Consider the following 13,989-nt stretch of genomic DNA (forward strand, 5'->3'; position numbering starts at 1 on the left):
ATGATTCACATAATTAACACTAATTAATTTAATTAGCTTTATTTACATAATTAACAGTGAAATGGCCAATTATAAGTTTCCATAATAATTACTTAATTTACACTAATTAATTTACTGAATTTCTAACACTTTAGACCATTAATTTATTAGGTTGCTTAATAAAACTTAGTCGAATTGTTTAATTAACAAAATTACTTAGGGATGGCAAAATTACTTAGGGATGGCAAATTTAATTAGCTTTAATAAGGCGGGGATGGGGATTAATAGGGATCCCTAATTGGGGATGGAGAGTGAAGTCCCTACCCTGCGTTGACCCCAACTATATATATTAAATATTATTTACATTATATATACATCAAAATAAATTAAAAATATTGTTTATATTTTGAAAATTTCCTCTATTTTAAGTGAATCTATTTTTCAAAAATACCTTTAATTAAAAACTTTAATTAACTTTAATTACATAATTAATAGTAAATTAGTTAATTTCATTATCTTAATTAAAGAATGAAGAGAAAGGATGCTGAATTGGCAAAATGGGAGTGGTGGAAAAGGAAGAGGAGAGAGTTAAGGAGGAAGGGGGTTTGGAGAAAGGGGAGGGTAGCTGATATGGATCGCTATATATATATCAAAATATATTTAAGATATTATTTATATTTTAAATTATTTTTTATTTTCTAAATAATACTTTTAATTAAAAAATTTTGATGATTCAAGTCCCCACGAAAAACCCATCTTTGTCAAGGATCGGGGATGGAGGGCAACTTTTATCCCTAACAATAGTCAAGGTCAGAGATGGGGGAATATGGTATCTGCCCCAAACCCACTCCGTCGCTATTCAATTACTTATCGTAAACAATAAGTTAATTATTTTACTATTAACTAACAACAATTATTTAAATTTAATTATAAATTAATAATAATTTATTAACAATAATTATGGTTTAACTGACCTTAAATTAACAGAACAGTAATTATGCATTTATTATTTTACTGTAAATTACTTTCCTTCGATCTTATTATTTAGTTTTCCAAACAGCATACTTGCGTGGCACCTCATGATGCTAACCTCAAGCCGCTTCCGTGGACCGTGAGTCCCCTCCCTTTTATGTCAACTTGCCGCCGCAACCACCATCACATTCACGTCTATACCCACCGCTGCCACCACATATACTGTTTGTTCTTCACTTGTCTCTGCATTCTCTGCAGCTACGCATGTTTCTACATACACCACAATTTGGCTCTCTACATCACCAGAATTTCCGTTGCTAGCACCTGGCACCACCACACTGCATTTCTCAGGCATTTCTGTCTGTTGTTTTCTTCAGTACAGTGATCTATCTGTCCGCTCTTACTTCCACATCACAACCCTCATCATCTTCATTTAAATCATTCATCTCCTTTCTGTTTTCTCCATTGACAATGAAAACGCCGTATCCCTCTTTCCTCAGAATGTAAGAGAATAAAAGCTAATGTTATCCCAGGCAACAAAAACCATTCTTCGTTGACCTACATGAGTGTTCAAATGGAGTATGTTATTGAAGAGTTTTCTGCTAAAGGAAATTAGAATGCGTAGACATACCTTGAGAATTCCTGATTTCAAGTTGAACAATGCCAAGGCTTTGCCGTATGGATCATCGGTTGAGTATTCAACTGCAGTCATGTAGTCACGTTCACTCTTTTTTGTCTCACAGTTGGTGGTTTCAAATTCCAGCCTTCTACCAACGAAAAGTTTTACCTGTACCACAATAAAACATGAGATATCAGGTGCATTAATGACCCATAAGATACAACAAAAAATTAGGACCAAAGTGCATGTTGCTCTTATAACTACGAGGGTAGAAAACATAATTTGAACCATCTCTCACTTCATTCAATTCCCTCCCGTTAAGTCCAATATTTAAGGTGTTAACTCCCATTGGCTCATTAAATCCTATCTATTTTTGAGGTAATTTTGTTTCTTATCAATAAATTTTACTATTTATCTTTAAAATAAAATTTACTAATTAAATATACCTAATAATTTTAACAAAACATAAAACCATCCTGAAAATGAAACCGTTCTTCCATTCAAGTGGTGGGTAAGTAGTTCAACCATCAGGGTCAAAATGGGTCAACCCGTTATATCATAATTAAAAATAAAAATTAAAAAAATAGAACACAAAAAAATTATTAAAAAAAGAAATATTTTAGAAAACATCTAAATACCTCTAATATTATGTATTCATCATATTAAACAAAAAATAAGTGTATTAAATAATAATTATTTTTATTCATGTTGAAAATTCAATAAAAAATTAAAACTCAAAAAAAGATTGTTTTTCCATCTAAATGGCAGTCAGTCCAACCATTTGGATTGAAAGGGTTAACCAGTGATGTCATAATTAAATAATAAAATTAAAAATAGACAAAATACAAAAAACATATGGAAATTTATAAAAAAAATTTAACACATCTCAAATACTATACATTTATCATATTAAACAAAGATAAGTTTGATAAACATAAATTATTTTTATAATTAATTATGAAAATGAAATAGGAAATTTAAAACCACCCAAAATGAAATAATTTTTTTGAGTCAAATGGGTCAATTAATGATGTCATAATTATATAAAAAAACACAAAAAATAAAGAAATAAAAATATAGAAAATACAAAAAATGTCCACACTCTAATATTATATATTTACCATATAAAACAAAATTAAATATAAAAAATAATAAGTATTTTTATTAACAATGAAAATGGAATACAAAATTTAAATCCACTAGTACACAGTGAGTTTCATAGGTTTTCATGTGCACCACACCTGGACATCTACTAGTAAAAAGAAATGTCAGGATTACCTAGATAACAAACATATGGACTGGTATTTGAGTGAGGATGCAAGTCTTAGTGCATGTCAACCTACATCTCGAATTAATAGGATGCTTTTACACTCCAAATCCTCTATGGAACCAGAGAATACTTGGCCAATCATGATATGCCACATCAGCTTGATATATGTCCCGCATGTATGGAACTGATGTGTATTGTGATTGATCCAGTAGTCTGAGTAAAAATTGTAGAGGATTTAAATTCATTTCCTTTATATTTTAGTTTCAAATTACCATGTGGTCCATAATGGTCCAAGTCAACTACTTTTGAATGATAGGTGTCATGACCATCATTCTGGATAAAATTACACTATTGGATGCTTAGAGCACAATTTAATTCATAGTGGTAATTTTGGCCATGTTTGATACAGCATGTTGTGGACATTCCAGGTTGACGGGCATGTATTCCTTACAGGTATCCTGTGACAATATCCCAACCATAAAATGGCAAAAGGAAAATGTAATTTATGTACACTTGCATGATAATCTGACCATTTGAATAGAGAGACGAGAAACAATTACTTTGAGGAAATTGAACATACTTACCATTTGATTACCTCTAAGCTCAAAAATATGACCGTGTTCACTGGATGTCTTCCGAAGATGAAAGGAACCATGAGAACCCATCAAAGACCAACCTGTTCCTACAGACTCAGCTAGAATATGAGTTTCACCAGATCCAACAATGCCAACCACCTCTTTCCTTGCAACACATTTGGTTCCTGCCTCTGTTTTTTTAGTATCCCTGCAATGCATAAAAAACTAGCAATTGATAAAATTCAGGATTTAGGTATGATTCATACAGTGCTATTTTCTTTTCTTTTCTTTTTTACCATAAGATACAAATTAGGTAAATAACAGGGAAATTTTATTTTCAGGTCTTTACATCAAGTAAGCACACCATACATGCATACCAACGAAAGAGCAAAGAAAAGGCATCAGTTTCGTTAATTTAGAAATGGAAACTTCTGAGATATAAATGAAATGCATATTACCACAAGAACCAACCTAAATTTTTCAGATTTGGGGGAATACAAGAACCAACCTAATTTTTATTTTCAATAAACCGATGCTCCAGATTCTAATTCACATCTGAAAACTGTAATGATGCCAAGTTATTTCCACTCAAATAATTTTTTCATTTGCCCAGAGCTCTAGCATAGACAGTTTTAACTAGTATCTTTCAAGAAGAGGAAATCTAAATTGTCCATATTACCGCATGAGGAAATCTATGTGGTGGATGGACTCACCTAAAGTTAGAACCATAAGATCATTATGATTAAGCATTTTTGTTTTTGAACATCTAAAATAATTATAGATTAATTTGTTAGAATCAGATCAGGTAAGCTTCTGAACAAAATGGTTAGGCACCCAAATTTATATTAGCCATGCATTTTCATGCATCAGCAAACTCCGCTTTGTTGGCTATGTCCTGGTAGCTTGGCTACCTCATGTTACTAACCTAAAGCAGTTTAGAGTCTTTAGACTCACCATATCAGATAACCCTGTTTATCAGAATTTTAGATTCTATACCTGCAAGGAATTACAATTTCATTTGTCAATAGAAAATAAGTGAGCAAGTTTTACACACCTCATCTTAATACCAATGATCTCCTTGCCACTTTCATCCAGAACACATTTCCAACTCTTGGCATGTTGGATCCTTCCTGGTAGTGGTGAAAAACAGGGATTAATTGACAATGGATGTAACCGGACCATATGAAGTACCTGTGCTGCTAGTGCAGGGACAGTGATAGAGATAGCAATGCGCAGACAGATTGGCTTAGAGTCAATTCCAGAACTGGCTACCAACTCGAACCATTTTTCCATTGAAAGCTTATAAGCTGGGTCAAGCAAGTCTGACATAGATATAGATGTTGTCCCCATGATTTTGGCCGGCCTTGATATGGGTAAGATGGAAGGTGAATGGGACACAAGTTCAAAGAATAACTCTCCTGTAGGTTCGCACTGAAAAGCAGCAACCCGTTTCTCCCCACACTCAGACAAAATACTCACTCTTCTCTTAACATTAAAGAATAAATCTGGTTGTTTCTTACTAAAAGAAACAAAAAGGTTGCCCTTGTGCCTGGTTGGTAAGTTTCTTACCCCCACAATCTCCAGAAGTACCTGAAAGAACAAAATAGGTGCATAAGAAATAGAATGACATGACTCCAGAGGGTAAAACACATAAATAATAAAAAAATTGTTATTCTAGGGTCAGAACAATTAGAGCTATTAAGTTTCAAGGTTCTCAATCTCAATGCTAAACAGGATTACTAGTTTTAAACTAACAGACCATAAAAACCTTGTACAGATTACCAATAATAAAGCTTCCCTTTTCTTAATCAGTAATAGTTAAGTTTATTAATTGAAATGTGTAGTAGGATTTTATACAGTCAAGTGCCTAACACTCCGGAAGGTAGATATCCTCAGCTAGCCAAATAAAATCACAATTTACAAAAGTTGCATGCTTTTCTCAAGGGGAGATCAGGTCCCAATACATCTGACTTCTGTTTACCCCTCATTTTGCTAGTTCATCAGCAGTATTATGGGCTGATCTTGGAATCCACCTAATATACTGTCCTCAGTTCCATTGCTAGCACTAAATCTCCTTAACATGTCTATACTTCCAAGAACCAGCTTCATTACTGCTTATCTTGTGATCACATTTGAGTCCCTTTCAACCAAGATGTCTTTTTATTAATTATTACAATGATTTTTTTTACTAGCTGTAATTCGTGCAGAATAGCTAATGTTTCAGCCCTAATTGAATTGCCAAAACCTGCCAGTCCAGAATATAAGGCTAGGAAGTTCCCTCCCTGATCTCTAATTTCTAAACACTCCACACTCCAGATAAGTGTGGACTCCCCATGCTGCAGCCATCAATGTTCAGCTTGATTGTATTTGGGTTAGGTGGAAACCAATGTAGTGACTGAACCTTCAATGATGAAACCAATGTGGAAGTCTATAAGCCTCCTCTTTTTCTTGGTGGGGGTGTTCAAAAATACCTATATTATCCTAATCTTAATTTTGAAGGTCCATATAACTTTCAAACTGAAACCATTAGTGATTGCATGTAACAGTATAGCAGTCTGGATCAGGTAGGCACACAGTATGAGCACATTGAGTAAGCACTTGAAAGTTTTTTGACACTTGTTCCTTAAAATACCCCCAGCCTACCATTGAAAAAGATTAAAATCAATTTCTGATACAGGTGTAGAATATTTAGTGTGTGCTCACCACTGTGCTTACAATGCTGTGCCTACTATATCCAGACTCACATTATTGGCATCTAAGTGACAAATATACAAAAGGCCTAAAATTTCCCCAGTAACATACATAGCTAACTGTTTTATGGGCTGTCTTCTGATGCAAGAGGTACAAACTCTCCACCACTCCAATTAATGATTTGGTAGCAAGTTTGCTCAGGTCAGGTTTCAGAAGTTATCTCAGACAAATGTATCCAATTAAGGATCCAAGTCCCTACTCCCTACATGTACAACGAAGTATTTTTCTTTTAATCTACAATACTGATTTCAGAACCAACCTTATTCTTTTTTCTTGGTGGAACATGATTGTATTGAAACAAGAAACAAGTCTTAACAAAAAAGCTACAGAAGCCAAAAGAAAATTAAAATGTTCAAGAAGAAAGTTCAGGAAGCATTTTATAATGAAAATCATGATAAATACACATAAATATAGTACAGACAAATTGTTAGATAAATGGTTAAGGGGTAACACCTCTCTACCTAAGGAAAATATGGAGAGATACCGAACTCAAGACAACGCCTTCAATGAAGTGGCACTAATGAGAAAAATCTTGAGCATCAGACCTAAAAGAATCCTCCAAGTACTCAACTTCTAATTAAGAAAACTCAATAAGATATAAACACACTTCCTAAATAATAAATAATAAATTATACATCTCTAAATTAGTGAATCCCACCATAGACCTGTATTCCAACTGCAGATTATCCATAACTTTCAATTGCATGCTTTTGGTCTCTTTGGTTGGGTAACTGAATAAATTTCAAATAAAAAACAAATCTCATCTTAGATTTTAGAAAAACAAAAATAGAAATACAAGCAGTAAACATACATGCTTTGTTCCTGTCTTAGGTCCTCAAGCTTAGTTTCAGTTCTGTTCCTAAAAGAAGCATTACAATTTTAAAGATCACCATCATCATCTAAGCCTTATCCCAACTATATGGGGTCAGCTACATGAACCTGTTTCACCATTCCATTTTGTTCAATTCTATATCCATTGTTAAATTATGAGCGCTTAAATCACTTTTTACTATTTTGATCCATGTCCTTTTTGGTCTGCCCTATCCCTACTAGCCCCTTCAACTTGTAACAGATCACTTCTTACAGATGATATTAAGTGGTCTACTATGCACATGACAAATCATCTTAGTCTACTTTCTCTCATCTTATTACCTATTGGAGCACTACAGTTTTAAAGATAACTGTTCAAAATTTGGATCTGGATTTACAATTTCACATGCCATTCTGCCCCAATATAGAAATAAATTATTGTTTCTTTATTATAATCTCAATAGCATAATTTATTTGATTACCAGGATTTCCTCCAAACCTTATAATTGTAGAGGCAATCAATTTCTTTGAAATTAGGAGAATATGAAGTTACTTTGAGGTAACATGACTAGTAAAGGCATAATAAATGCACAAAAGAAAATGGCAATTGCAAAAATAGGGTTCAGAAAATACCAGCTTACCTCCATAACCTTTGTCTTGTGAAACTCAATTATGTTCTGATGCACATTGGATGGATCTACCTTCTTGCTCACTAAGTTTGAGGAAAATGGTGTTAATGTAACAGGAGATGGAGCAGCACCTCTATACATTGCCCCAGCTCTCCAATATCTTGAACCAAATGTGTCTTCCCACTGTTTGGTGGTTCCAGAAAATCCAACATCCAGTTTCTTCCCTTTGGTTCTGTCAGAGTCTGTGTCATCATGCTCTAATACCTTACCAATTGCTTCTACCAGGTCTTTACAGTAAGAAACAGGATGTAATTGGTGAGAGTGCCAGATAAGGTCAATGTCATAAGTTGGAACACAGAAGCGCTTGATGGATCTCTCCCTGTTTCTCTTGATCAAATGCAAAAATCCTTTGTATCTTTCCATGGCACATTGAAGAAAAAGATTGTTGTTCATATTTGGTCTGTCAACCTGCCACAAATTTATATGCAGAGACATAAATAAACAAGAAGTCAAGGAACTGAATGAATAACTTCTGTGGAACCTCTGAAGGAAAAGAATGAAATAACAGTTCAACTGCATGCTTGAAAGAAAGGAGAATGAGGATGAAATCATATGAATCAAACATAGTCAAGGCATAGTGGCCAAAACAATAAAATCACATGAATGAGACATCAAGTAAGGACCTAATAGTGCCTCTGGAAATGTACTAACTCTATATGAGTTAAATCACTGAGAAAATATTCAACCAATTCTCAATATATCATGATTCACCATATAAACCCAGGATTCAGATCAAATCCCATGAAAATGGCACATGAACAAACTTGGCTTGTATAATTTGTCTTGAACAAAAGCAGTGAAGAACTTGCAATCACTTAAATATAGTGCTAAGACTATCCTGTATCCTGACTTCCACAATACAAATCAAGAAAAATCTATTGATCTTCTTGCTCATGAATGTCCTTCCACAAGTTGTGGCACTGCACAAGTCATTTTCTGGAAGGATATTAGAAACCACCCAAAAGTTTGAAGGAAAACATTTTTAATCTATTTGAGCTTCATTTGAAGGCCTGTGTCCCTTAGAGGATGAAGCTCTTTGTAGTTTCTGGGAGCATATGTAATGTGAAGAGAATCACTATGTTTTGGATTTTATATATTAACAAAACTTGCAGGAGAAATAAGCTCTTAACATCCTACCCCTTCAAAGGACTCAATAATGATTTCTCTAAATAGAAGAAGACACCCTACTACTTGTACATTTAAGGTAAAATATATAACTTCCTGTTCTATTTTCAGTTTCCTATTTTAATTATTTCAATCAATTGCTCCTGGGAAGACTTTTCAAACTGGGTTAGTTGACTCATGGATCACCTATCAATTCAAAATCAGTCAAATTACTGGTGAAAGAAGAAGAAGAAATAAAGCATGCCAAGGATGGAGTAAAATTGGTGAACCTCAACTCTCTGCAAACATTCAGCAGATTTAAGCAAGTTCTAGTCTTGTTTGCAGTGACTGTTAGAAACTTGTGTCATTGTAAGATCCAATTAACCAAAAGAAGGCTTTATTTATTTCTTTGAACTACATTTTATTTAGTTCAAAGTTCAGATTTTCAGTAATTTTATTAGTTTTTTCCTTTCTACATGAAAGAAAGGCAGAAATTAAAAGTGAATGAGCAAGGATTGGGGGCTTGGCCTAACTTGATGCACTGTCCCCACTATAGTAATCAGAGCCACATGTATGGAGCATACTGCTTCTAGTACATGAATTTTATTATTGGGAACAGAAACATAGTCAAAGCATGTTTCTCAAAATTTCAAAACATGTTCATAATATTTTGGATATTCATGCCAAAATCTTTGCTTGTTCAGAAGCCTCCTGTGGCCCCTACCATCATCACATGAAGGACATATTGGAGTAGTTGCAAATAGGAGTGAAGGACATAACAGAGTTCAATGAGATATGTACTCCACCCCTTAAGAGTTGAGTTATGTGAAAATGGGGGAAATTGATGTAGGAAAACCCACAGATCTAACCCAAAAATACAAATCCCATCTGGATAGACGAGACAACCATCTCTTTTAGGACCACTACACTCATTTAAGGACAACAGGAGTACAGGACAAGTTAATCCAGCTCATGCTTGAAGCCAACCCTATAAGAAAATTAAAGACAAGATAAAAAATGTTTTGGAGATATTTTGTGCTTTCTCATTTTTTATTATTTTCTTAGTAAGTAGCTTGAGTAGCCAGCTATGATTAACATTTCTTTGGAAAGGGAGAACAGGCTCTTTATACTCTCCCATTTTAAGCTAGCAAATGGAATTTTAATGAGATTTGTTTTCTGCAACTATTGGAGTTAATGCATTGAGGAAGAGCCCTCTTTCTTGGTAGCAACACCAGCATATTTGCCCTCCATTGTCTCCAGTTTTCTTCTTATTTCTGTTAAAATGTTTTAATACAGAAATTCTGTCCATGATCATTTACCCTCTCAAAAAAATGTACATAATGTAATGGGACCCAAAATCCAAACACTTGGACTTCGGTAATATCTAAAAGAAGCATGTCATAACACTACTTTTAGATATTTGATGCTATAGGCTGGTCCCCATGAGAATGTAAAGGAAAAAAAAATGGAGTCCTCTTAATTACCTGGTAAAAGAAAGGGCTTTGCCTTTTAACAGCTGAAACCAAGTCGTATTTGGTGCTTTTTGAAACCCCTGAAAGGTTTTCATCAACTTTTTTTGATAAAGGAATTCTCAAATCAAGTTTGTATGGATCTTCAGGATATAGATTGTTCCAAATTTCTTCAGTTTCCTTTGTAGAAACCCCTTTAATAGTTGATACAACATTGCGGTTGTCAAGGATCCTTCCATAAAATTCCTCACAGTCTGCTTTGTACCGAACCTAAGTAACAAAGCCAACAAAAAAAGAAAGTTCAATTACTGTTAAACAAATCAGGAAAAGAGATACATTTTTCTGCCAGTAACAAAAACAAGTTATGTATATTCTAGATGTCTACCGGGTTAAGCCTATGACAGTGCCAAATCCATTCACAATCAAGTGGCACAACCAAAGGCCCTTCTAGAACCCAAGACTCATTATGTTTGGCAAGCAAGGGAAGCCAGCAAACCTTGTACCTGAAATCTCACAAACCAGAATTTGATAAGAGGGATTTGAACTTACAATTTCGGGATTTATAAAAGGATAAGTCACATAATCCAATTTGTTTAAGAATCAAATATTCTATCTTCCCATAATGAGATCAAAAGAGTGATGAGTATCCAGTGTTCACCATGCATGTTGGTAGTGCACTGCACATGCATGTTTTATGTTCAACTGTGGAGACCAAAATTTACTTAAGAATTTTGTTCTGTTTCTTTTCCTCTAGTAGGCAAGGTCTATTGAACCCAAAACACAGTGGTTTCTTATCTCATTCATCCTATGTCCAACTGGGTGATTGGCCTACACACTTTGAAGGACTAACCAATACTATCATCACCACATATTAATTTAGGAAACTGTCAATGAACCTACATGCTATTTTCTTTATAAAATGACTGTATGATACTCCCATACTAGATCTTACAAAATGACATTTGATCGGTATAAAAATGGGATACACTTAAAATGCATGACTTCCAAGGCTCAAGATGCACGTTTCCTAAGATACAAACTTTGAGATCATAAGAAAATGGAAATCAAGTCCATAAATTTTATACCAAATTAGAAGAATGCATCAAAAGTAATAGTAAAACAACTTGTTAGCAGTGTTGAAGGAACATGGATACGGGAATCAGAATCTGATGTGCATCTGGGAATCTGACTTGGCAAGGCAAAAAAATAAGGACTCACGGACACATCTATGGACAAGTATAAACTATTAAAAATACTCTATATTTTGTTGAATTTTAACATTAGTCCTATAAAAAAGTTTTTAAAAGCTTGTTTTGTTACTTAAGAGCATTTTGTAGGAAAAATGGCATTGAATGTGCAAACTGTTCATCTCCATCAAATAAACAATGAAAGAAAGAAAAACACCATGTAGAAGTGTCCCTCAAGAATCCATGTGAGTGTTAGTGTCCAATACAGGCAATTCATCCATTTAGGAGAGTCCATGCAACACTGCTTGTTAGGCTGCATACCTGTAAATTGCATAGTGCAGAACAGGACCATCATAGAGATAACGATTTCGATCAACGTCTGCAAGGAATTGCAACTGTGCTTTTGCTGCAGCTACGAGGTCTTCACTTATGATGATCTTCTGTGCTTCAAGCCACTCTGATTCTTGCTCTTTTTCCATTTCTTATAAGGAAATCACCCAACTTTGCAAGGCTTTCGTAGGTTGTGAATTTAGAAACCTGGAATTGGCTTCAGAGCATCCAGTGAAATTAAACAGTTTCAATCTTGTCGTCCATTATAAACTAATCATGAATTCTTATCATATTGAGCTTTCTGATGAAAAAAAAATCTTGAGAAATCAATATTCTTCATCATTCAAATATTGAGCTCAATTATTGTTATCATTATTTTGCACCCAATTATTTGCTTAAGGCGGGACATCAATATGGGAAAGAAAGAAAAGAAAAAGGCATTCGACAAGAACCAGAACTCTTTCATTATTTGAGAAGGGGACAGTACATGATATTATACAAAAGTATTTAGATGGAGCAGTAACAGAATAGCAGAAAATCAAGACAACCCAAAATATGGCATCCAGTTGAGACCTAGACTTACATGATTAAGCTCGGAAAAATGAGTTCTATAATTACTACGCAAAAGTTCAAAATCCTGGCATAACTATTTTGAAAGAACTGAACAAATAATGAGATTATGAACAATTTTGTAGACGTTTAAACAAGTAGCAGAGTACGTCACGAAATTAAGAGCTTGCTAAGCGGAACCATGGAAGTCGACCGGAAGTTTCAACCTCTTCAGTTTGTCAACGTTCAATTTCAACACAGAACTATCTATAAACATGACTTTCTGCGAAAATAACAGGAAACAACTATTCTTGGGTTTAAATTAAAAAGTAAACAATCGGCAGGGGACATCACGAAACTAAAAGCTTGCTAAGCTGAAACATGGAAATCTAGAGGAAGCTTCACTCTTCAGTTTGTGAACGCTCAATTTTCAGCATAAACGACTATTCTTGGATTTAAACTAAAGAGTCAAAGAAGTAAGCTGAATATTAAGAAAACAAGAAAAGAAATACAAGGCGCGTATATCGCGGGAAAAATAGCATACCAGAAACGGTGACCCTTCAGATGCACGTAAAGAAGAGAAGGCTAAACGTAGATGCGTCGACGGCCAAACTCTATTAATCACCTCCCGGGACGAGATGATGAAATTATCAGTCTGTAAAACGAGATTTTTATTTGGTAAAGTTTGTACAACGATTTTCGTTTTTTTGGTAAAATACAAAAATCTCCCTTAAATTTTGAAAGAATTCGACAAAAACCTCCCTTCCATCACTCGTTGACACGGAAAACGTTAAATCGATGCATTATTTTTTATAGTTACCCATTTTGCCCCTTTTATAAATGGGATAAATGGACTGTACTCCACCTCATAAATCTGAAATTACAGTCCCTCTCGTCTAGTATCCTACCGTGGATTTGGCATTGATCCATAGTCAGGATTCATCCACATGTACGATGGAATTAAGGTTTTTAGGGGTGGATTGAACATTAAAAACCCCTTTATAAATTAGTTTACAAACATTATTCCTGCCTTTTCCATCCAAACGCAAATAGAGAGATATGCCATCTTGACCTTTCCGACGAATTCTTCGATGGTGTTAGCGAAGCATGCAGTTACAACCTTGACTTAGCGTCTATTTGGCATCGATGTCATTGCTCCAGAAAACAACGACACATCAATGTCACGTCGGAAAAAATGGTGCTCCAGGAAATGCTTGTTTGTTTGGAACCGTTTTTCCATAAAAAACGGTGCTCCAAGCCATGCCTTGGAAATTGAGAAAGTGTGGCTTAGAGCAATGCCGAATTTGGCGTTTCCTAGAGTTGCAACTCATTGCTACCAACAAGGACATGGCGTGGCAGTGGTAGGGGCATGACTACCGTGTTGAAAACATTTCCTAGAGCATTGGTACCAAATAGAAAACATTATTGTTGCTCCAGAAAACGTTCTACTTGGCAGCAACGTTTCCAAACAAAAAAAGACATCATTTTCTCAAAAAACAGTGCTTCCAACCCACACATCAGCAGCACCGTTTTAGAAAATGGTGTTGTATCTGTAGAATCGATGCCAAAATATACTTAGCCGTTGTTGTCTAGTTCTCGCAGCTTGGCTCTTCGCAATACATGCTAGGTCAGCACGTTAGGTTTCGGTAGCCTCACCGACGTCATCAAATGGTCTAATGATGTCA

The 13,989-nt window shown here is 34.8% G+C and overlaps 1 protein-coding gene across 1 annotated transcript; it reads right to left on the minus strand.

Moving 5' to 3' along the window:
* Positions 1 to 892: 892 nt before the first annotated feature.
* Positions 893 to 12,646, minus strand: LOC104588446 (glycine-rich domain-containing protein 1). Its single transcript, XM_088890305.1, is given in 10 exon segments — positions 893 to 1,455; positions 1,457 to 1,509; positions 1,583 to 1,738; positions 3,425 to 3,623; positions 4,470 to 5,005; positions 7,618 to 8,073; positions 10,254 to 10,508; positions 10,624 to 10,741; positions 11,747 to 11,962; positions 12,339 to 12,646. Coding segments are annotated over 9 exon segments (2,049 nt in total). The 5' UTR covers positions 11,905 to 11,962; positions 12,339 to 12,646; the 3' UTR covers positions 893 to 1,337.
* Between the last annotated feature and the right edge of the window lie 1,343 nt (positions 12,647 to 13,989).

This window comes from Nelumbo nucifera, chromosome 1 (genome assembly GCF_055504915.1).
Source record: "Nelumbo nucifera cultivar China Antique chromosome 1, China Antique-T2T, whole genome shotgun sequence".
NCBI lineage: Eukaryota > Viridiplantae > Streptophyta > Magnoliopsida > Proteales > Nelumbonaceae > Nelumbo > Nelumbo nucifera.